This window comes from Mesoplodon mirus (assembly GCF_964341445.2).
Source record: "Mesoplodon mirus genome assembly, chromosome: 18".
NCBI lineage: Eukaryota > Metazoa > Chordata > Mammalia > Artiodactyla > Ziphiidae > Mesoplodon > Mesoplodon mirus.
Genome location: NC_138994.1, coordinates 39,517,594 through 39,541,041, shown reverse-complemented (window position 1 = coordinate 39,541,041; position 23,448 = coordinate 39,517,594). Strand labels below are relative to the sequence as shown.

Sequence of the window (23,448 nt, the reverse complement as noted above, 5' to 3'; positions counted from 1 at the left end):
CTCTGGAGCCGGGCTGATCCGGCTCAACTCCCAGCTGACCCCTGCGAGCCGGGCCCCAGGTGCTGCCTTTCACTTCTCTGAGCTCTGAGGGGTCACGATTACATACCGAAAGCCACTTGCCCGGGGCTAAGAGTTATTCTTAAACCAGGATGCAGGGGGGTGGGGTTGGACTCCTACCCTGGAGGCAGTCAGGCGAGACCACCCTCAGCAGGTGGGGATGCCCCTGCAGCCGGGGCTGGGTCTTGCTTCCCGGGGACCAGAGGGCCTCTTAATCAAAGCAGAGACTCGAGCCCTCAAGGGGTTGAGAGCAAAGCCTCACTGGGCGGGGGCGGGGGGCGGGGATCAGGGCCTTGTCCACTGCCAAGTGGGTTTTCTCGGTCACATGGCCTCACATCCCTGGCAGACAGATGCGGGGAGAGAGCCTGGGCGCCAGACTCACATGCACTCCGACCCCTGCCCTGTCCCAGCGTGAGACCCGGGAAGGGACCGACCTCTGGGCGTCTCCGTTTTCTCATCGCCAGGCAGAGATGTGGTAAAGCAGACGGGCACCCAGCCTTCCCCCAGCAACACTCCCTGGGCACCCGGCCCTCAGAGCACGTGTCCCACTGTGGGACAGGCCCCTGGTGGCCTGGCTCCAGCCCCTGACCTCCTGACCTCTGTTCCAGCTTCTGGGCTGGGAGGAGGGGGCTGGGGTGGAGCCAAAACTCCAGTCTCCAGACGGGGTCCCCGGATGCAGGCAGGAGCTGCTTCACCGACCCCGGTGCACATGCACGCACACATATATGTGCACACACACATACACGTGCACACACACCGTCACACGTGCCCTTCACGTCAATTCACACACACGCACACAGTCGGCACACTCCCCCTCACCCGCGCTGCGCACACGTGTCTTCACTGCCCTCCCTCGCCTGTGGACCCCAATCATGCACACACGTGAACATGCCACACTTAGACTCACAACTGCACACGAACCTCCGCACACATGCATAGGCTCACTCATGAATGCTTAGCAAACACATTCGTGGGTGCACCAAGGCCTTCACGCTCGTGCACACTTACACTCGAGCTCACAGTCCCACAGGGACACACACACACTCGTACCCACAGGCACACGAACTCACCCTCAACCTCACAACCTATGAGGAGGTACTGTTTCACTCTCATTTTACAGATGACAAAACTGAGGCCAGAGAGGTTAAGTCTCTTTCCAAGGTCACACAGCTGTGAGTGACATGCTGGAATCGCGACCCAGGCCGTCAGTCCGCCCACCTAGCCACCCAGTCACCCCTGTATCCGTCCATCTTCTCATCCATCAGCCTCCAGCGTTGTCTGCCCATCCAGTCATCCGTCCTTACGCTTCTCCATCCAGAGGACAGGTATTTACTGAGCACATTACACCTGGCAGGACACAGGCCCTGAGTGCAGGCTGCTGAACACTTGGGGTGCCTCCAGTCGAGTGGGGGAGGAAGAAGGGTCACTAGTCGAGTCCTGAGTGATACGCTCTCTGCCGAGGGCTGTGGGGAGAGGCGGCTGTGAGCACAGAGCGAAGGCAGGGCACTTGGGTCTGGACACGTGGGGAGGTCGGGCCTGAAGGATGAACAGGAGTAGCAGGCAAAGGTGTGGTGGGTGGGAGGACAACGTTGCTGGCAGGGAGACCGGAGAGGTGAAGGAGGGGAGGCCGGGGGGGCGGGGCACGCGGGACCCCCGCCTGCGGTCCCAACCCCCAGTCCCTGCCCCGCAGCGCTCTCTCACTGGGCCCAGGAGGCCACCGTCCTGTCGAGCCACAGGCCTCTGGGTGCTGTCAGGTTGTGCAGAGCCCCGGACTTAGCTGCCTTCATGCCCAGGACCCTCCACCCCTGCTCTCACCCAGGCCTCACCAAGGCGCGTCTGTGCCAGGCCGCCTCGTGGGAGCATCAGAGACCCGGTCGGGCCGCCGTCGGGGGAGGAGGACCGGGTGCTGGAGCCGTGGGATGACAGAGCTGGAGGGAGGTGCCCTGTTTGGCTGCCACCTTCTAGCTTCAAATAAAGACCAAGGTGAAGCCAAGCATGGTGTGGAATTCCTGCTTTTGTGGAGAGAAAACAAGGTTTCTACTTCCTGGATGGTCCCTCCCAGAGCCACCAGTCCCCTCCCATCAAGGTGGCCCCCACCCTGCCCTGAGACAGCCGCTGGTATTGAAAGGCCCCCTCCACGCCTCCCCTCCCACCGCTGGCCATGGTTACACATGGTGTGTAGTTTCCACCTCTGTGTTCAGAGCTGGTGGGGGGCAGTCAGCAGAGGGGCGCCCAGGCCAGCCCTGAACCCTATGCTGGGCAGGACACAGTGCAGGCGTTGGCGGGGCCAGGCCCACTGTGGCTGCCTAGGACCCTGACCCTGACCCTGGCTCCACTCCCTCTCCTGCCAGCTGCCAGGGACTTCCCATCGCAGCAGGAAAGTCCCGAGGCTAGGGACTCGGAGCCCCCGGCATCAATTCATCCCTGGCTTCCTGAAATAATTTTCATAATAGAACAACCATCCGACACCTGCTTAGCAATTTAGGGTCACGATGTCTTGCCAAGAGCTGCCTTCACTGATTCCCACAGCACAGAGACAGCCTGGCGTCTTGAGCTGGGAAACAGGCTTGGGCGCGGGGCGACCGTCCAACTGGGTGAGGCCCCAAGTCTGGGTCTCACCCAGACTTGGGGCCGCTGAGGCTCAGTCTTGCAGGATGGGTGGGAGTTAACCCCCCTTCGTGAAAGGTGCTGGGTGAGGATGGGTGTTCCAGGCACGGGGAGCAGCCTGTGCAGAGGCCGGGCTGGGGTCAGTGCTGGGGAGTAGGGCAGGGTCCGGGGACCAAGGTGGCGGTCAGCAGAGCACAGACATCAGAGGGACATGGGGCAGATTTCAGACTTTCCTTGCATGACAATGGGAACCGTAAACGATTCTAAGCAGGAGGTGTGTGAGCAGATTTGTGTTCTGGAACCATCGCTTTGCCCACACAGACAGACTGGAGGAGACCTGGCTGCTCTGGGCGGCATTTAACTGGGCCTGCAACCCATCCCTAGGGACAGCCGTCCAGAGCATCGCTAAGTTTTCTGTAACAGACAGCAGTCATAATCACACAGAAGCTTCCACGGCCTGGGGAGGCCCAATGACATGTGCTGAATGTCAGGAAAGGAGTAGAGAAGCCAAAATTCCAACACGGGGGACAGGAAGGTGGGCTGCAGGGGCAGGACACACAAGACGGGGGCACTCACTGATGTGGTGACAGCAAGTGACAGCGGTAAAGCTGGAAGCACCCCCCCCAGCGCCTTTCTGAGGTTTGCACCAGTGGGTGGGCGGTCCTTGGTGGCTGGCGGCCAACCAGCCCTCACACACCATCTCCCTCCAAACTCGAGCCCAGACCTGGCTCCCGGCCCCTCCCCCCGCGCCACCCCATTCAGACTCTCAGCCGCCCACCAGGTCTGGAACATCCAGGCAGTGGGCCAGGAGGCTGAGGGACAAGGCCACCTGGCCCCGAGGAGCAGACTCTCCACCAGACTCTGCCCAGCTGGACCCAGCCCCCCAGACCCCTCCAAGGTGAGAGGCAGCGCCTCGCAGCTGGACAGACAGCCAGACTGAATGGGGCCAGGGCCCCTGCAGTCCAGGCCTCTGTATCCAGACCTCTACTGGCCAGGTGGCCTAGACCAAGGCCACCCCCCAGATGGGCCGGACCAGCTGGAGGGCCCTGGACAGCACCCAGGCCTCGGCTCAAACACCAACCCTGCCCAGATCGCCGGGCCCGGTCACTCCCCTCACTCAAGCTCAGTGTCTCAGCAGTAAAACTAAAGATAATCACTCCCGTGTGGGGTTATTGTGGAGAGCCCGGCATGCAGCTGGCGCTCAATAAATGCCAGCTGCTGATGAGCCGTGGAGGCGAGCCTGGGCTCACCTCACTGTGCCCGCGTCTCCCCAGGCGCCTGCCCCCTGCCTGGGCTCTCAGGTCTCCCTCCTGGGGCCTGATCCCTCCTCTGTGAAATAAAAAGCCAAGAGATTCCTACAGAAGCAGAACCTTCCGGGGTACTTAGGTCATGAGGACGATGCCCCACAGATAAAGTACTATTTCAGCAGTTTATTGCTGATAAAAATGATCGCACATATTTACTGGGCTCCTAAAATATGCTGAGTCCTTTAAACAACAGACTCTCCAGTTCTCCCCGATTTCCTCTAAAGGTGGAGACATTGCTCCACTTTACAGATGAGGAAACTGAGGCTACCCAGGTGCTCATAGCCACGCCCGCCTTCTGCTGGCCTCCCTCCCTGACTCTCTTTCTCTCTCACACACACAATGTTCCTCCTTCCTCTCTCAACCTCTCCCTGGGCAGAAGCAGCAGCCAAGAGCTCAGCAATCCACCATGTAGTCTGTCTGCTGACAAAATGAGTGTGGAGTGAGATTAGGTAACAGGAAATGACCAGCTGACCCTGAGGTCAGGAAGGAGTGTGTCCAAAGGCTGGAGTTTGCTTCTGCTTTCCGACAATGAATCTGGCAGCAGAAAGGGCAGGAGTCCCCACCCAGGTCGGAGCAGCTGGTCCACACTGCTCGGTCCCTGTGGCCATCCTGCTGCCAGAGGCGCGGAGGTGGTCAGCTGAGAGGCCTGAGCAGGCTTGGGAGCCGCCCACGGAGCTCAGGCCAGCCCTGCCCATCCACAGTGGCCACCAGGGACAGACCAGGGTCTGAGAGGTTCAGCCACCCCTCCCTCCCCCACCTCTCACATACCCACCCTCCCACCCCAGCCAGGCCAGTTTGGGGTTTTTTTTTTCATCTACCTGTCTATCTATTTATTTATTTTTGGCTGTGTTGGGTCTTCGTTGCTGTGCGTGGGCTTTAGCTGGGGGGAACATAAAACGGTATAGCCACTCTGGAGAACAGTCTGGCAGTTTCTTAAAAAACTAAACATGCAACTACCTTATGACCCAGCCACTGCACTCCCGGGCGTTTTCCCCAGAGATATGCTCCCACAAAATGTTCACACAAAAACCTGTACATGAATGTTTATAACAGCTTTATAAACAAAATTTATGGCAAAACACTGGAAACCACTCAGCTGTCCTTCCACAGGTAAATGATTAAACAAAGCAGCAGGTCCAAATGGAGAACACAGCTCGGCAATAAAGGGGAAAGAACTAGTGACACACACAGTGACCTGGATGAATCTCCGGAGAATTACGTTGGATGAAAAACGCCAAGCTCGAAAGGTTAGATGTTGTATGATTCCATTTATATGACATTATTGAAGTGACAAATTACAGAAATGGAGACCAATTGGTGGTTGCTGGGAGGGTTAAGGAGGGGGTCGGGGTGCAGGGAAGTGAGTGTGGCCATCATGGGGCCGCAGGACGGACCCTGCTGTCCTGGAAACGTCCTGCATCTGACTGCATCCATGTCGTTATCCGGGTTGTGATACTGAAGGACAATCTTACAAGATGTTCCCATTGGGGAAAACTGGGTACAAGATACCTGGGCTCTCTCTGTATCAGTTTGTACAACTGTACGTGAATCTACCATTATCTGAGGAGTAAAAGTCTAAGTTAAAAATAAAAGTAAATAACAATCTAAAGGAAGGGTGTCCCTTCCTGCTTAAAATTGGACACCGGCTTTCTGTTGCCCGTAGGGTAGTCTAATGCTCCCTGCCCACGTGGCCTGCTCATCACGGGACAGTGGGTAAGCAAAGGCGGGGGGTGAGGGGAGGCCCGCATGCAGTGAGGCCCCAGGGAGCACAGCTCAGACGTGAGGGTCCCCGTGGTCTCCAAGGAGCACACGGAGCTTCATCTCTGCGGTCACATCCAATGACTCTGACCAGGTGAGAAAGGAAATCTGACATCCAAAAATGTGTATTTGGGACTTCCCTGGTGGTGCAGTGGGTAAGACTCCGCGCTCCCAACACAAGGGGCCTGGGTTCGATCCCTGGTCCGAGAACTAGATCCCACATGCACACCACAACTAAGGAGCCCACCTGCCGCAGCTAAGATCCGACACAACCAAATAAATTAAATAAATAAATAAATAAATAAAATAAAATAGTATCCCTACCACAAGACAAAATTTAAAAAAAACCACAAAAACATGTATTCATCAATTCGCTTAAAATAACAATAATAAATCATCATGTGCTTACATAAATATTTCCATAAAAATAACCATATTTCCCAACACAGAAAAACAGTGAGGACGACGGTGCCAGCTCGCCTGACTGCGAGTCTCTGCACCCTGCCTGCACTGGAGCAGCCGGGTTCTCACGTCTTCTTCTTCGTTCAGTCTTGAGAAGCCTCATGTCGCAGGCTCTGCAAACTCTATCCCACTCCCTGGAAAACCAGGGCAGAGAGTGCAGATAACACACTAGCATTTTTACTGCAAAACTCCTTCCGATGGGGGCTTCCCTGCTGGCGCAGTGGTTGAGAATCTGCCTGCCAATGCAGGGGACACGGGTTCGAGCCCTGGTCTGGGAAGATCCCACGTGCCGCGGAGCAACTAGACCTGTGAGCCACAACTAATGAGCCTGCGCGTCTGGAGCCTGTGCTCCGCAACAAGGGAGGCCGCAACAGTGAGAGGCCCATGCACCGCGATGAAGAGTGGCCCCCACTCGCCGCAACTGGAGAAAGCCCTCGCACAGAAACAAAGACCCAAACAAAGCCAAAAAAAAAAAAAATCCTTCCGATCTCTCAGACACCCTGAAGGGGCCTGGGAGACCCTCAGGGACCCCAGATGACACTCTTGAGAACCACTACATAGAACTAGAAAACAACAACAAGCTATTGTGTTGAGCGAAAAACCAGATGCCGAAGAACACGCGCTGAATTATGCAATTCATAGGAGGTTTGGGAACAAGCAAAACCACTGCAAGATGAGAGCAGTCAGAATAGTATCTCCATCGGGCTGGGGAGGGGGATGCACAATCGGGACCTTCTGGGGGCTGGAAACCTTCTGTCTCCCGACCTGGGGGTGGTGACACAGTGGTTCACCCAGGTAAGATTTGGTCGAGCTGCACCCCTGCCCACGTGATCGCTAACCTCAATAAAAAGAAAAACTGTAACAGCAGGCTGATACGCCTTGGACTCGGCTTCAGCTTCATTAGAAATGCCAGGATGTGCCCACTCTTCAGTTTGTAAGGATCAGAGGCCACCTGTGGGGGTCCCAGGCCCCAAGGGCATGCCCACTCCCCATTAGAGCCAAGATCACCCTGGTGCAGCCAGGGCAGACTTGGGAGGTCACGGGACACCCACTGGCAAGGCCACCGCTGGACCAGGGAGACCAGGGGCCCAGGTGACACAGCCCTCCCCCACCCCTCCTGGCCCCGCTCTGCTGGGTGCTGGGCAGGGTACCTGCCCTGCGCTCTCACTGGGTCTGGATCGGGCAGGGGCATGACAATCAGCTGGGGATTTTCTTCCCCCAGTGAGTCTGTCTTTTGACTCAAGACCAGCTCTCTGTAGGAAGAAAGAAGAACGGGCTCTTATTTCTGCCTCAGGCAGGAAGCAGACTTGGTGTAACCACAAAAAGACAATTAGGAACTGGGCCTTGGAATTCTCCACGGCCCTCCCTTCCCACTGTTTACTATTACACAAGCCAAAGTCCGTCCTGCATCGACACTCCTCTGACCCTCTCCTGTGTCCCCACTTGTCCTCTCTGCCCGGCTGGCCAGCTGGCGACCGTCCCTCAAATGCAGCTGCACACTCCCACCCCAGGGCCTTTGCACGTGCTGCCTCTTTCACTCAGACTGCTCTTCACTCGAATATCCTCACAGTTCCCTCCCTCTGCCCCCTGCCCCCACCCCACGGGTCTTCATTCCAGGGGTCGGCGCTCCAACTGGCCCCTCTCCCCAGCATGTCAGTGAGTCTCTATCGGGGCCCACCCATCTCGTGTCTATAGACAGCCTCAGGGGCAGAGCTGAAGACTCACGTCTGAGCCCACATGGCTCCCGAAGCCTGAAATGTTTCGTGTTTGGTCGTTTACAGAACAAAGGTGCTGACCCAGACTTAGTTCCTCCTGGCCTCTCACTGAGCCCTCCTGGCCCCAACTTCCCTAACTTCAATCACCTTCAATCACCAGTTCAAGTGCGTCTTGTTTTCCCTCTTTATGTTCGCCCCCACCCAGCAGGCTGCCAGGCGACCCCTGCGTCCTGTTTGTCGTCTTGTGCGTCCCCTCCCCGATGTGGGCAAGTGGTCCACTGGGTCTGCTCCTGGGTGCATCCCGGTCACCCCGGGGCAGAAGTGCGCCAGGCCCTGGAGACAGATGCGGAGAGCGCGGGTGTCCATTTCCGTCCCCCTAAACTTCCCGCGTGAGCGCCGGGAAGGGGCACACCGTTCCGCGTGGTGATTGGCGTGGAGCAGGCGCCCCATAAACACTGAGGGATGCAGGGGTGCACATGCGCAAGGACATGCGTGTGCGTGTGTGTGTGTCTGTGTTTGTTCAGAACTGACAGTGGTGACGAGGACCCTTGCTAGACAGAATTCTGTGCCCATCGGTCCTTCCCGTCGGGAGGAATGGGACGAGAGTCTGGGATTCTAACCCCACGCTCCTCCACTCTGCGGTTTTTACTAAATCATCTCCAGGAAGGAGTGTGAAGTGCAGGGTGCTTCCAGAAAGCAACACCACCCTTGTTCCAGCCTGCCGGCCTCCCCGTGCTGTGTGCAGACCCCCTGCACCTGCCCTGCCTCTCCTCCCACCATCGCCCCCCAGCGGCACCCCCTCCGGGGTGCTGGGCCCCAGAACCCAGGCTTCTTCCCTCCAGCGGGGGCCAGCACCTGCGCAGACAGCTGCTCCTGCCCCGGCATCAGCACCTCAAGGTGGCTGCCTGGCTGCTGGGGGGCGGGGGCAGGGGATGAATCAGTGGAGCGGGGAGGACCTCTAGGGCAGGAAAACTATTCTAGACGATGCTTCGATGGTGGACACGCGTCATTATACGTTCATCTAAGCCCACAGAGTGTACAGCACCAGGAGTGAACCCTCAAGTCAACTATGGACTCTGGGTGAGGATGACAAGGTGTGGGTGCAGGTCCCGTCTGGTGGGATCGTTGCTGGGGGGCCGTGTGCGCTTCGGGGCAGGGGGGTACACGGGAAACCCCTGTGCCTTCCTCTTGGCTTTGCTGTGACCCTAAAAGTACTCTAAAAAACAAAGTCTGGTATTTTTAAAGGAGCAATTGTTGAACTGTGTGCTTATAGCGCATGGATTTTACGACCTGTAAGTTATACCCCTGCAACCGAGCAGCAAGGACCCTATGGGGCCTTCCCAGGAAAGACCATCCAAGACTATGACCTCTGCCTGCCTCTTGTTTGCAGAAAAACTTTAGCCTCCTGGGCCTTCCCTGAATTCCAAAGAATACATTTAATCAGAGAAGTGAGAAAATACAGAAACAAAGGAAAAAAGTCAAGCAAGACAAATAATAACAGTTTGGCCATAAAGCAAAGTCAAGGACCTTTAGTTTCTCCTCAAGGGCTGTAGATAACATCCTGAGCCATATCCTTGAGCTGTTTTGCAGATACTGAAACCCCCCCCACCAGGTGGAAGAAGTTAACTACATGCTGACCACCAGCACGTAGACCCCAGACAGGTTGGAACCAGAAGGTTGACTGAGATTCCGGAAACATCACTCTGTTATCTCACCACCAACCAATCAGAATAATGTCCAAGAGCTGACCACACACCCCTCGACCCCCTCCCTCACTCTCTCTTTATAAACCCTCCCTGAAAGCCCTGAGGGAGTTCGGGTTCTCCTTGTGGCCCTGAAGTTAACGCTGCACTTTCCCTCACCACAACCTGGTGTCAGCAGGTCGGCTTTAACACTCGTGGGCGAGCACACCTGAGTTTGGTTCAGTACCACCCCCATGAATCATTTTTAGAATTAAAAACGGAGATGGAAAATGTCAGAGAAAAGATAAGAACAAGTAAGGATCCATTCGGGAGACCCAGCATCAACTAATAAAATAATCGGGAAGAGAACAGAGAAAACGGAGGGGAAGGAAACAGGAATGAAGAGGTGACAGAGAAAAACTTACCCAGGAGGAGGACACAAGCCTCCCCGTGTGGAAGGGCCACCAAGTGGCCACAAGGCGAAACAGGAGGAACCACCGGACTCCTCCAACACCAGGGTGGACGCTGCTGCTCTCCAAAAAGGGCCTTCAAGCACCCTTTTCCCCCGAGGATGTGCACCCATTCATTTGATTACATTAAAACCAAAACCCCAAAACCTCCATGTGTTTCCTTCCCAGCACGCAGCATCCACACAATTCACACACCGAAATGAAGGCACGCTCCTAAGTTACATGAGCCCCAGACACCCCAACCCCAAAGGCCTCCGGGTCCACCTCGAAGGTCTGAGCCCAGCACCAATCCGCCCCCGCCCCCACCCCCGCCCCCGACGCGTCTTCTCTCGGCCACATTCTGAGCTCCGTCCACTGAACTTGCCCCAAACCAGAACAAGGTGAGAGGGGAACGGCACCAAATCCCTTCTAATCTCCCCCCTTTCAAGAAGGAAAACACGGGAGGGAAGGAGCCCACACCCCGGACGGCCCCCATCAGTCGGGACCCATGCTGGTGACACCTCTCCCGCGTGGCCCCCTCCCCGCCCCCCTGCCCACCACACACCTGTCATCACGGCACCTTCTCAAATTCTCCCCTCTGGCTCCAGGACGGGTGAGGTTGTGTGTCTGTTCACCGCTGCCTGCACGGGGGTTATGGACTGGCCTGTGTCCCCCGAAAGTCACCTGCTGAAGCCGACCGCAGGGCGGGCCTGATGTGGTCTGACCTGACGACCCAAGGGACACCACACCCTTGTCCTGCAGTAACCACTAGGGCCCTGCCCCTTCCCGTGGCCTCTGGGGAGGGGCCCGGGGCCAGCAGCTCGGCCAGACCCCTCCTTCCTTCCGACAGGCAGACCCGTCTCCCTCGGAGCCGCTCATTCCGCCTGGGTTGGGGGACGTACCCCCTGCTGTGGGAGACGTGGGCGTCTCGTCCTTAGCTGTGGTCTGAGACACTCCACAGGCTGCTGGGCTTTCAGGACAAAACCAAAGACCTTTGTCAACCAGGGTCCTGGCTGGAAACTAAGGCAGACTCAGCTGTTTTGTAGAGCATTCCATGAAGGGACGGTCACCTGGATGTGGGCCTTAAGGAAACCAGCATGGGGGGCGTCGAGGTACCCAGGGCCCTCCTGGGCTGCAGGGATAAGGGGAGGAGATGGGCTGTCAGGGTCAGTGAGGGGGTTACGGCGGGGAGCCGCCCCTGGGGGTGTGGAGGGAGCACAGCCATGAGCAGACTGCGGTCCTGGGCAGGACAGGGCCTGGGGGGAACACCCGAACCTCCCTCCCCCCTTGTCCTGCCAGTGCCTCCCACTGGCCGAATCCTGCTGGAAGCTGGGGCCACAGGAACAGTGGCGCCCTGGGGACAGAGCAGGACAGAGAAAGGTGGAGCGGAGAGGCGAACGCCAAGGAGGTGGGCAAGAGACCCATGCAAGGCCCATGGGATGGGAGCCCTCACCTCCTGGAACCAGCTCTGCAGCAGGCGGGCCTGCCCAGCGGGCAGCAGCTTCCTGACAGACCGTCCCCTCCGTGCCCACCACTCCGCAGCCTCGGAGCCCCTCACTGCCACCCACCCCCGCTCAGGCAGCCGCCTGCCCCGACGACGCCGGTCAGAGAAGCCCCTCACCTACCGCAGGGGCATCTTCCTCAGACCCCTAACAATGGGCAGAGCGAACCAGGTGCCAGGAGGGCCGAGACCCAAGCTCAGGGCTTGCGGCCCAAGCAGAGCCAACATGACTCAGCACCTCGCCTGCAAGGTCACCACCGCCAACCAGCCTGGGACCCGGGACCAGATGCCTCTGGGTGACCAGCACCTCAAGAACGGAGTCCCCCTGCCCCTGCTTGAGTTAGCCCCTCCCAAAGTGGAGCCCAGGGCCGTGCATTGGATCAGCTAAACCAACCAACTGCACCCTCATTGCAGGCAGGGGGACCCCCAGACATGGGAAGAAATTTCCACGCTGGGCAGCCAATAAACGTGCCCACTGATACGGGCCCCTTTCAGTGCGTCCAAGGGTTTCCCTCAGACACTGTCTTCAGAGGGAGGACTGACTCACGGTACCTGTGGCCAAATTTCTTTCCCTGAAGAGTTAAACCAAGCCTCAACCACACCCAGCAAGCACAGTGCCTGCTTAGCACACCCATATACATTAAGTTTTTAAGAAAAAATTAATAGGCAAAATATGACTGATAGGACATCATTGCTTAATTCTTTCTCTTTCCTTTTTTGTTTTTGGTTTGTGTTCTTTTGGTTTTGGCGGGGGAGGGGTTCCTATGTTTATTAGTTGTACTCAGCAGAAGTCTTTGATACTTGACTTAGAACATGTTTTATTATTTGTTTTGATGACTGATTTTTCATTATTTTCCTTTCTGTAGCCTGTGCTAAAATTAGCTGGCATTTGCTGAAAAGAGAGATGTTTTAGGATTAGATCCAGCTGTGTGTAACAAGAAACAACCAAAGAGGCTTAAACTAGATAGAAGTTTCTTTCTCTGCCATATAAAAGAGGGCTAGAGAAGGGCAGTCCAGAGCTGGCTTTGGACCTGCTCCACGAATCCTCCCTGATCACCTCCCACCACGCCCTGAAGGGGCCTCCTCCTCACTGTCCAAGGTGGCAGCTGGAGCGCCAGCCATCATGCCCAGGAACAGGACAGAGGGCTGGAAGAAGAGGGAATAGCTGCTGCCTTTGCACCACATCTGTTTGCATCTTCTTGGCCAAAATTCAGACATGTGGCCTCACCAAGGGAAGCTGGACAATCAGGCCAGCTAAGAATCAGGACCTCACTACTCAGGACTAAGGGAAGAATGGCTATCGAGAGGAAGACTACCATCTCTTCCACAGACAAGGATAAAAATCACATTGAAGGCAGTCTGTTCACGGAAGAACAATTACTACATTTATGGTGATGACAGCACATATTTACTGAAGTTACCAATTATGGGCCCTGTGCTAGGCACCTCATATCTGTTACCCAATCCTCACACAGGCCTCTGAAGGACAGACCATGACCATACTTGTTCTACAGAGGAGCAAACCGAGGCACAGAGAGGCTAGGTGACTTGTCCAAGGTCACCCAGCTAACAGGTGGCACAACTTGGATCTGAATGCAGGCAGCTGGCTCCAGATCCCCCAGGACATGCGCAACTATGAAGTGACAACTCTCACCAGCACTTACAGAACCGGGGCCAGCTGGGAGCACCCAAGGGGCCGCGGACGCAGGAGTGAGGAGGGGGCCCGGGGCCAGAGCTGCTCTCTTACTCTGAGCCTCTGCACGTCTCATGCACTCTACAAATGCTCGCCCCCAACACGCATGACGTGTGCGATGAACTGCCTGGTGCCTGTGTTTGCGGCTCCGTGGGCAGCCAGCACATGGCAGGTGCTCCGAAGGCACCTGACCTGTGAGTGGACGCAGGCTCCACGCAGGGTCGAGACGCAGCCCCTGCCCTCTGGTGCTCAAGGCCAAGTAAGGAGATGGCAGGCGGCCGCGCGGGGAACAGAGCCGGCTCAGGCGGGGCCCCCATGCGACAAGCCTGGTGAGGCCCGGCTGTACTTTGTGAGTCACAAGCATTCAGGGGTAAGGCCCTCGAGGTAGGTAGGCCTCAGCCACACTTCGCATTCCTCTCAAATCCAAGGTGAGAAGTGTAGGCTCAGCCCTGAGGTCACAGGGAGGCTCGAAGCAGGGGGTGGCAGGGCGGCCCCCAGGGGAGACCATCCTGGCAGCCTGTGCATAGGACTCTGCCGGACTGGGGCAGGGAAAGGGTGGCTGGAGGCTGAGGGGGCCGGACAGGAGGAGGCGGCCTTTCAGGGCTGAGGAAACTGGCTGAGAAGGGCCGAGGGGAGTCTGAGGTGGGACGGGAGCCGAGTGAAGGCATTTGGAAGAAGGGGCTGCGGCTAGGGGAAGAAAAACAAAGGAGGCCTCTGGGGGAGGGGGAAGGAGGGGGCCTGAGGGGTGCTGGAAGGGGCCCTGGCTCAGGCTGGCGGAGAGCACTTGGATGCCTGCAGGCTGTGCTCACGGCTCAGCAATGTCCCGGGCCTGCCAGGATACGCCTGGCCGCTGCCCCTGCCCCCCAGCCCCAGCCCCCAGTCCCACATCAGGAGCTCTGGAGCTGTCCCCCACCCCACCTTCTGCTCCCCCAGAATGGGCCTCCGCTCCCCAGAACCCAGACATACCCCCCCAACCTCAGCCTTTCCCCAGCGACGACGACGGATAATGAAACCCAGGCCAGGGAAGGAGAGGGAGAAAACAAACAGACGTGGGCAGGGGGGCCGTCAGGAGGCGGGGCAGGGGCTGGGGGTGCCGGGTGGGGGGAGTCCGGGCCGGTCTGAGCCCTGGGGCGTGGACTTCCTCCTGCTTTGCCCCGCAGGCCTAATGAGGCCCAGGTGGTCCCTTGGCCGGGGCCCACCTCCCGCGCCACTGACAGTGTAAGTGGATGCCGGTTCCGTGCCGGGGGAGGGGGAGAGGGGGCTCTGCAGCCACAGGGGCGGGGCTGGAGCGGCTGGCAGGGGGCCCAGCACATAACTCTGGGACGGCGCAGTCTGGGGCGCAGTCTGGGGCAGCAGACACCCAGACGCTTGGAGCCCAGCTGGCAGCATGAAGGTACCGGGCCGGGGTGGGGGCCTCAGGGCCACAGGGGACTGAGCCCACCCTGCAGAGAGAGCCCTCGCCAGGTGGGGGGGCTGTGAAGGGACGGGGCTCAGTCCAGGGGAGGTGTGGAGGCTGAAGCGCAGACCAGGGGCTCCTGGCAGGGCTGGTTTGCCTGAGGGGCAAATGCAGAGGGGGAAGGGTTCTGGGGCTGGGCGGGTGACCCCGTTCTCCTGTCGTCAGGCTCTTCTGGCTCTGTCGCTGCTGCTGCTTCTCTGCACTGGCCCCTGCGTCCCCCAGGTCTTGGGGATCCGGGGAGATGGTAAGCTGCTGCACTCGCACGGCCCACAGGCTGGGCGAGGGGGCTGTCCTGAGCATCGCAGCTGGGAGTCGGGCCCCAGGGCTGAGCCTGTAAGATGGGGCAGGTGGGCCAGACGGTATGCGCCCCCAGCTCGGGGAGGGAGGTGAAGGGGGGCCGGGGGGGTGGAGGTGGCTGGTGTGCCTCAGGCCCCTTCTCCTCACCCCGCCCTCAGCTCTGGAGAGATCATGCCTACAGCAGCCCCTGGACTGTGACGACATCTACGCCCAGGGCTACCAGGAGGACGGCGTGTACCTCATCTACCCCTCGGGCCCCAGCGTGCCTGTGCCCGTCTTCTGTGACATGACCACCGAGGGTGGAAAGTGGACGGTGAGTGGAGGGGGGGCACGGAGGCCAAGCCGCACGGCTGTGAGCCTGTGTCTTCGTCCCTAAAGCAGGGACGATACAGCAGTGTGTGCGCCTCTGCCACCGCAGACTCCTAGATGCTTAAGGTAGGTTAGTGTCTGTAATCCTCACAGTAATCCTGGGAGCAAGGTTACAAATGAGGAACCAAAACCCAGAGAGGTGCAGTAACTTGCCCAAGGTCACACAGCCGGCGCCGGACTCAACCCCAGGCGCCTCAATTCTAGAACGCCCCCTTCACCTCTTCCTGCTCTCGGCAGCCGCTCCCCGAGGGTCCTGGTGCCGGCACGCGGCTCACCTCGGCTCCCGGCTTAGTCCTCTCACAAACCGCCTCAGCCTCACAGGGTCTGCACCCGGGTGAGGCCCCAGCCCCCTGGCCCCTCGAGCGTCCAGGCCCATCCTCTCTGCTCCAGGTTTTCCAGAAGAGATTCAACGGCTCAGTGAGCTTCTTCCGGGGCTGGAACGACTACAAGCTGGGCTTTGGCCGCGCCGATGGGGAGTACTGGCTGGGTAAGGCGGGGCCCGGCAGGCTGGGGGCCCCCAGAGCCAGGTCCCCGCTGACTGGCACGCCCCCCGCCCCCTCCCAGGGCTGCAGAACCTGCACCTCCTGACACTGAAGCAGAAGTATGAGCTGCGGGTGGACCTGGAGGACTTCGAGAACAACACGGCCTTCGCCAAGTACGCCGAATTCTCCATCTCGCCCAACGCAGTCAGCGCCGAGGAGGACGGCTACAGCCTCCACGTGTCGGGCTTCGAGGACGGCGGGGCAGGTACCCGCTCCCGCCAGCCGCGGAGGGGCTGGGGGGAGGCCGGGCTGCCCCCGCACCCAGGCAGTCCCGCGAGCTGCGGACGCACAGTTACCCAGCGTCTGGCTCGGGAGAGGCCCCGTCCCCAGGCTGCCCCTCCCCTCCGCCAGGCGACTCCCTGTCCTACCACAGCGGCCAGAAGTTCTCCACCTTCGACCGGGACCAGGACCTCTTCGTGCAGAACTGCGCGGCCCTCTCGTCGGGCGCCTTCTGGTTCCGCAGCTGCCACTTCGCCAACCTCAACGGCTTCTACCTCGGCGGCTCCCACCTCTCCTACGCCAACGGCATCAACTGGGCCCAGTGGAAGGGCTTCTATTACTCCCTCAAGCGCACCGAGATGAAGATCCGCCGGGCCTGAGGCGCCGGCCCCGCCTCGCGGCCCCGCCCCCCTCTCTGCCGCCCCGCCCCGCTGCCCTCAGCGCCCGCCTCTCCTGGGGGCCCTGTGGCTCCAGCCCAACCGCTCCCCTCACACCCACGACGCCCACCTTTCGGCCGGGCCTCCGCTCCCCTCCACACGGCTACACGTCGGCGGCCTCCCAGACCTCCGGAAGGCACCGCCACCCGGCCTGGACTCGGACCCTGTCCGGAAGGCTGCGGGCCGGTGTCCCACCTTAGCCGGCTTCCCGACTGCGGCCTCCGCCAGGGCCCTGCGCCGGGAGACCAGCGGCGCAGTCCGACCCACTCCCGGCACACGCCACGCCACCTGCGTGTGGCCGCCACCGCCACGCCCTAGCAGTCCCGCCAGCCAGCAGAGAACCTCCCACCCTTCACCTCCCTCCCAGCGGCGAGCACCACAGGCCCCCAGCCCCATGTCACTCTCCCGCTCAGCTTCCCCCGCCTGCCCGTCCCAGGCACCCGAAGCTCGACATCCAAACCGTGTCTCACCCCGGCTACCACAAGCCACACTAGAACAGCCACAGCCAAGGTAGGCACAGCTTGTGAGGTCCCCCCACCCGCCCCGGGGGTGAGTCTGACCGTGCGAGGTGGCAGAGGGCAACCTCTGTGGGGCTGGGAGCAAGTGGGGAGTGGAGGTCTTAATAAACCTCAGGACCTGAATGAACTGGCCTTGGCTGTTGTGCACGCAGATGCGTTTGCTTGGCCCCCAAGCTCTGGTTCCCCCACTGATGGCACCCTGCCCTTAACTCCAGAAACACGCCCTGGAGACAGGCGCTAAAGGGAACCTTATATTTCACAGGCTTCGTTTCGATGGCAAAAAAAAAATTGTGTAATAATAATAATGTAATAATAATAATAATAAAAATACAATACTGAAAAGTATCGCTCGGGGGGGTAGGGGTTGCCCCTCCTGCCGTGGCTCGTGCTGGCTCAGGTGGCCGCTTAAGGCCGCAGGGTGGGTCTGAGATGAACCTGCAGAATAATCCGAGCTGAGCTTCCCGTCAGGCCCGGGGCTCCAGCCCTCGGGAACGGTCCTGCGGATCTTGGAGCTGGGTCTGCCCCTGGCAGCAAGGCACAGACTGCGGGCCTCAGGGCTCCTGGAGGTCAGGCAGGTCAGCCAGCAGCATGGGGGAGTCCATCTGGATCTCACGCTGCAGGGACTCGATGTCGGCAGGGTTTATGCCGTGGCCCTCGAGCCAGTCGGCAAGCAGGGAGGCTGAGAGCGAGGCTGAGTCGGCCTGGCTGAGGGCGGCAAGGGGGAGAGCGGGGTGAGGGGCTCCTCCTGTGCTGGGAGCCCCTAGCCACAGCCCATTCCGGAGTCCCGGCCCAGCTCTTACCCATCCTGTGGCCCGTCAGCCACACCCATGTCGAAAGACTGGTTTAGGAATTCCTCCAGGTCAAAGCCAACGCCATAGCCCGCTCCACTGCCCTTTGGGGTGCCGGAGAACACGGGGGGCAAGGGGTCCTCCACCTGCAGGGGATGATGGCAGCTTACAACGCGGGAACCACCCAGCGCCAACTGAGGTCTGCAGGGCACCCCACCCTGACACTGCCCTTGAGCGGGCCTGGACACCTGTGGTGACAGCCCCAGCCTCAACAAACACTGAGTGTGGGCTGGGGTCTCCAACGACCGGCTCATCAGCGCTACGCTCCTTCTGCGAGTGAGCAGGCAGGCTAGGAGAGCTCGAGCCCCGTCTGCCGCTCCGTTCCATGGGACCAGGACACAGCACAGCCTCTCCTGCCCCCAACGACCTCCCAAGTCCACCTCCCCTGGATTCAGATCCAGGCATCCCCACGGCCAGCCCTCTCCCCTCACCTGCGACTTGGACAGCTGCTGGGTCACCAGGGTGACGTCAGGAGACTCGGAGGTGGAGGGCTGAGGGGCCCCTCCGGGGTCTGGAGGCGGTGGGCCAGAGGGGAAGTAAGGCAGAACGCTCGGGGCGCTGGGGCCAGGCAACCCAGGGGGGGGCCCCAGCGGCCGGGGGGCCAGGAGGCCGGAGGAGGTGGCGGTGTGGGGCGGAGCGGGCGCAGGTCCGGCGGGCGGGCAGGCGGGCTGCGGCGGGGGGCCCACGGGCGGGCTGCGGGGCCGGGCGGGGGGCGGCGTGGGTGCGGGGGCCGGGGGCTGGGCCATGCGAGTCCAGCGCTCCAGCAGGCTGCGGTCGTTGTCGCTGAGCACCAGCCCGGCCAGCGGGTCGGCGGAGGCGCCCCCGGAGGCCCCAGCGCCCCGCTCCTTGCGCTCCCGCTCCTGCCGCCGCCTCTCCCGCTCCTTGGCCCGCTCCTGCCGTCGCCGCCGCTTCTCCTCCCGCTCCCGCTGGCGCTCCTGGGCTGTCACCGGCTTCCGAGGCTCGGGAGCTTCCAGGGGGGCGCTGGGGCCATCTGCAGAGAAGACGGGAGGGTGACGGTAAGAGCCTGTCCAGGCCTGGGGCCCCGCTGCCTCTCGCTCCCCAGCCAGCCACAGCCTCTGCCAGGCACCTCGGAGCCGGCTCCGCAAGGACTTGAGCAGGGCAGCCTTGAGGGCAGCCTTGGTGTTGTCTGAGATGGCTCCCTCCTTCTTTGGAGGGGCTGGTTCACTGGCCGGCAGGGGCGGCTGCAGGGTCAGATCGATGGTGTCGGGCGCAGGGCCGGGGCATGGCAGCGGGGCCGGCGGAGGGGACTCCATGGCACAGTCCCCACTGGGAGCCCAGGGACTGGGCATCTCAACATCGGGGCAGCCGGGCTCACTGGCCACAGGCTGTAGGGAAGGCTGGAAGCGGATCTGCTGGCGGATGCCCTCGCGCCGTGCATGGAAGTCTTCGATCTCGGCCACGATGGCCTCCTTAATGCGTTCCCGTGTGAGGGCTTCGCGGTCAAAGGCAAAGTCAAAGGGCGGGGCGCAGTCAGGCTCGTCATCGGGGTCGTGGTACTTGGCCAGGAAGGGGTGGCGAAGGGCGGCAGCCGCTGAGATGCGGGCACTGGGCTCAAAACGTAGCATGCGCCCCAGCAGGGAGAGGGCCTGGCGGTCGGCACCCGGGTACACCGTCTCCCAGGGCACAGGCTGGCGTGGCGGCAGGCTCTGGATGTAGGCCCGCACCCTCTCGGCCCCGACGGCCTGAATCACGGCCGGCGACGGGGTACCCAGCACCATCATGATCAGCTGCAGCTGGTGCACATAGTTTTTGCCTGGGAAGAGCTGGCGGCGGGCCAGCATCTCCCCGAAGATGCAGCCCACGGACCACAGGTCGATAGCCTGCGTGTACTCATGCAGCGAGAGCATGAGTTCGGGGGCACGGTACCAGCGTGTGGCCACGTACTCGGTCATGAAGTACTGGTGCTCGGCGGGCGAGGTGCACAAGCCTCGGGCCATGCCAAAGTCCCCGATCTTGAGCTCGCAGTTCTCATTGACCAGCAGGTTCGAGGGCTTGAGGTCGCGGTGGATGACCTGAGCCGAGTGCATGTACTTGAGGCCCCGCAGCAGCTGGTACAGGAAGTAGCGCACGTGCTCCAGCGTCAACGGCTGTGAGGAGTGGATGATCTGGTGCAGGTCACTCTCCATCAGGTCCAGAACCACATAGCTGAGGGGCAGGGGAGACAGGCAGGGGCTGTCTTGCCCACCCTCCAGCCCCAGCCTCACCACGCCCTCCCGCTCCAGAAAGGTCATGGCCTTACTCTCAGACTCTGTAGGGGCCACCCACTGGGTATGAAAATTCTAGATTCTCTACAACTTTTCCATTAACTTAAGTGAAGTGAAATCACTTTTCTCTCCAGATCTAGTTTCACCATCAGAGCAAAGGTCGGGTTGGACTAAACCAGGCCGGCCAACATGTTTTGTTCGGGAGCCCTCTCCATTGTTTGGTAGTGGCTGCTTGAAAGACTATGATGAAAACTGTCAAGTCTTCTCCATTTTCTGTAGGACAGTGTTCTGTGATTGACTAGTGATGTCTGCTACGGGAATAGGCAGGTACAGATACAGAATGAACGTCCTACGTTTGCCAAGCTACATACTGAGGTCCTATAAAACTGTTACTTCTGCACTCTTCTTGAGGAATCACATGTATCCCTGGCAAAGCCCTAAGGGAGCACTGATCCCAGAATCGCAGGAATTTTCCCAGCCTGCCCTACATTAGGTTCAGCTACCTTTCTAGAACTTCAGCAACATGGCCCCAGCGTTCAGAAAAGGTCCCTGCTCGGCCTCCCTCTTGCATCCCCGCTCCTTACACAGATCTGAACTCGCCATAGGGCACAGTGGGCCGCAGGATGTCCTTGATGGCAATTATGTTGTCGTGCTTGAAGTGTTTGAGGATCTTCAGCTCCCTGAGGGTCCGCTTGGCATTGGTCACCACGTCAAAAGCGTTAGGGATCTTCTTAATGGCCACCTGCTGGCCTGGGGAACAGGGGAAAAGCAGATGCCACCAGGTACCTTGGTTAGCTGCAGAGTAGCACAAGGCCCCTTTCAATACCTCCCTTTGCAGATGCAAGTGACAACAGCTACCACTTACAGAGTACCTACTTTGTGCCAGGCTCTGTGCTAAGCATAGTACACACGTTATCAGATTTCCCCTTCTCCTCCTTCCTGAGGCAGGTACTCATAGCTCAAAGTTAGAGATGTGGAGACCTGGGCTCAGCAGCTTGCTGGGCGTTGCACAGCTAGTTAGTGGTAGACTCTAGACTCTCACACCTGTGCTCTCTACCTCCCTACACTCTGCATCTCAGACCTCATCCATCCCACCACCAACCCCGAGCGGCAGTCTCTGGCTCCAGAACACACTCTGGAGAACCTCTATTCGGGTCTAACCCGGACTGTCACCTAAGGAGGAAGTAGGCTGATGCGCTGGCAAAGCCACCAGAGTTTCAGAGACCCGAGCCCAATACAGAGGCCGGCCCCCAGAGGCACCCAACCTACGCTTACTGACTTGACCCAGAATTCACATCCCAGCGTCCCCGCTGGCTACTTGGGACTGGGCTGGTCTCAGCCCCCGGGAACCGGTTTCCACACCACCTTGCGAGCAAGGCCGGGCGGGTCGCTCACCGGTGAGGCGGCGGCGCGCGGAGGACACCACCCCGTAGGCCCCGTTGCCAATGGTCTCGATGATCTCGTACTCGTCCCCCACGTCGAAGGTCACGTCGAAGGAGCGCGCCTTCAGCAGGGCCAGGTTCTTGGCCGCCACGGAGGCGGCGGGGCCGGTGGGTTCCGCCTTCCCCGGCCCGGGGGGCTCTCCGGAGCCGTCCTCGCCGTCGTCCTCCTTCAGGGGCTCAGCCATGGCGTCTGCGTGGGGACGCGGGCGAGCAGGGGCCCGGCCCCGGACTCAGGGGGCCCCCTGGAGCCTCCAGGCCCGCAGGCCGGGCGGCGCACGCAGCCCGCGTCCCGCACCCGCGGGAGCCCGGAGCTCAGGCCCGCGCGGGACGCGGGGTCGGCGGTGGGGGAGGCGCAGCGAGGCGCGGTCCAGGAAGAAAGCGAGGGGCGGGGCGCCCGCTCTCCTCGGTCGGCGGATGGCGCCTCACCCCGACGCCACCCAGACCCTCGGAGGTCCCGGCGTCCCGGCTCCCCGGCTCCCCGGCGTCGCCGGCTTTCAGTCCCCGGGTCGGGGTGGGGGGTGGGACCCGAAGACCCACTCGCTCACTGGGTCGAGCCGCCACCACCACCATCACCACCACCACCTCAGCAGCGCGCTGTCTCCCGCCCCGCCCCCCAAGACCACGCCTCCGCAGGCTCTGGCCAATCCGTGGATGGCCTCCGCGGAGGTGCCCACCCCTTCCACTTGCTGCGTCCAATCCGCGCCCACAGGCCAAGGAAGCCGCGCCTCCACCCGCGCCCGCGCCACTGTCCAGTCCCCCGGCGGGAGCCGCCCAACCCGCGTTCGGCATTTGCAGCGGTTCTGCGGCCTGGTGCCCTCCTCGGACGCATGCGCGCTGGCAGCCCCGGGCGCCGCGAGACTGGAAAGCACTACCCCTGCGTGCGCGGGCGCGCGCATCCACTCCGATTCACCAGGTGTCCTGCAGTCAGTTGCTGCTGGTCCTGGGAGCTTGGAGGGTTGAGGTGACTAGATGTTACCTTGGCGGCCGCATCACGCAGTCCCCCTCCTTCAGGCCCCTCTTCCCTTATCAGCCCCTATCGCCACGGGGATTGCGCCCCCCATTTTCCCGATGGGCCCCGGGAGCCCGGCGCTGGGAAAGCGTCATCCCAGGTAGACGGTGATCCGTCACATCCAACCACGGAGATCCTGGTCCTCCGGGTTATAGAGCGTCGGCCCGAAGCCTCCACTGACTTTCGGTGGCTGGTCCTCTCCTCTCAGCTTCCGGCGTCGCTGGGCCTCGGCTCGCGGTTTCCCGGTCTCGGGCGTGACGCCTCCGTGGGGCGGCTCCGTCCAGCGACTCCCGCGCCTTGCCTGCGGGGCAGCGGGCGGGGCCGCGGAGTCAGCAACGCCCGCTCGCTGGAGGCCGCGTGTCCACCAGTGTCGGGGGAGGAAGGGTCCGGGATCGGGAGCCCAGGAGTTAGACCTGAGCGCCTCGGCGAGGGTCCATCCCTTCCGTCCCAACTGGTGGCCGAAGAGTAGATCCAGACCAGAAAGGAATTTCGTTTACATTCCCCACTGTTGTGGTTGTTTATTTTTTACTAAAACATACATAAAGTTCCACATAAGTGTATCAATCAGTTTTCACAAACCTAACACCTCAGTGTATAGAATTCAAATGGAGAAAACCAAAAAAACAGAACGTTGCCAGCCCTTCAGAAGCCCCTTCTCTTTTCTTGTGACAGTTTCTTTCTGTTAACTCTTCCATACTTTGTGGGGTTTTTTACACTGAAATTTAAGAGGTTCACTAGGACCCATACATTAAGATGGAAAAGTAGAGACTGCGTTCTTAACAACACGACATAAGGAAACATGTCTAGGAGTATAAGGTCAGCCCCAGAACAAATAGATACCTCGTATTTAGACAT

The 23,448-nt window shown here is 60.2% G+C and overlaps 2 protein-coding genes across 3 annotated transcripts; one reads left to right on the top strand and one right to left on the bottom strand.

The window, feature by feature from the left end:
• The first annotated feature begins 14,579 nt into the window (after window positions 1-14,579).
• MFAP4 (microfibril associated protein 4) lies at window positions 14,580-17,210 on the top strand. 2 transcript variants are annotated; one of them, XM_082602949.1, is made up of 6 exons: window positions 14,580-14,624; window positions 14,853-14,931; window positions 15,143-15,297; window positions 15,744-15,840; window positions 15,918-16,100; window positions 16,269-17,210. In XM_082602949.1, exons 1-6 carry the CDS (start codon window positions 14,619-14,621, stop codon window positions 16,475-16,477), a joined length of 729 nt encoding a protein of 242 aa, XP_082459075.1. In that variant the 5' UTR covers window positions 14,580-14,618; the 3' UTR covers window positions 16,478-17,210. The 2 variants fall into 2 exon arrangements, with proteins under 2 accessions (XP_082459075.1, XP_082459074.1); XM_082602948.1 differs by having other exon boundaries at window positions 16,247-17,210.
• Window positions 17,211-17,358: 148 nt separating this feature from the next.
• On the bottom strand, window positions 17,359-22,180 carry MAPK7 (mitogen-activated protein kinase 7). Its single transcript, XM_082602947.1, has 6 exons — window positions 21,538-22,180; window positions 20,727-20,892; window positions 19,005-20,083; window positions 18,349-18,908; window positions 17,870-18,003; window positions 17,359-17,774 (listed from the first exon to the last, which is right to left on the bottom strand). The coding sequence occupies exons 1-6, from the start codon at window positions 21,767-21,769 to the stop codon at window positions 17,621-17,623; spliced, it is 2,325 nt and encodes a 774-aa protein (XP_082459073.1). The 5' UTR covers window positions 21,770-22,180; the 3' UTR covers window positions 17,359-17,620.
• Between the last annotated feature and the right edge of the window lie 1,268 nt (window positions 22,181-23,448).

Bases quoted from the DNA above. Each gene is read 5' to 3' on its own strand.
- MFAP4 (XM_082602948.1), top strand. The intron at 15,298-15,743 runs GTGAGTGGAGGG...TCTCTGCTCCAG, and splicing joins CCGAGGGTGGAAAGTGGACG to GTTTTCCAGAAGAGATTCAA. The intron at 16,101-16,246 runs GTACCCGCTCCC...CCCCTCCGCCAG, and splicing joins CTTCGAGGACGGCGGGGCAG to GCGACTCCCTGTCCTACCAC.
- MAPK7 (XM_082602947.1), bottom strand. From the start codon at position 21,769: ATGGCTGAGCCCCTGAAGGAGGACGACGGCGAGGACGGCTCCGGAGAG. The intron at 18,004-18,348 runs GTGAGGGGAGAG...CATCCCCTGCAG, and splicing joins AGCAGCTGTCCAAGTCGCAG to GTGGAGGACCCCTTGCCCCC. The intron at 17,775-17,869 runs GTAAGAGCTGGG...TGCCGCCCTCAG, and splicing joins GCTGACGGGCCACAGGATGG to CCAGGCCGACTCAGCCTCGC.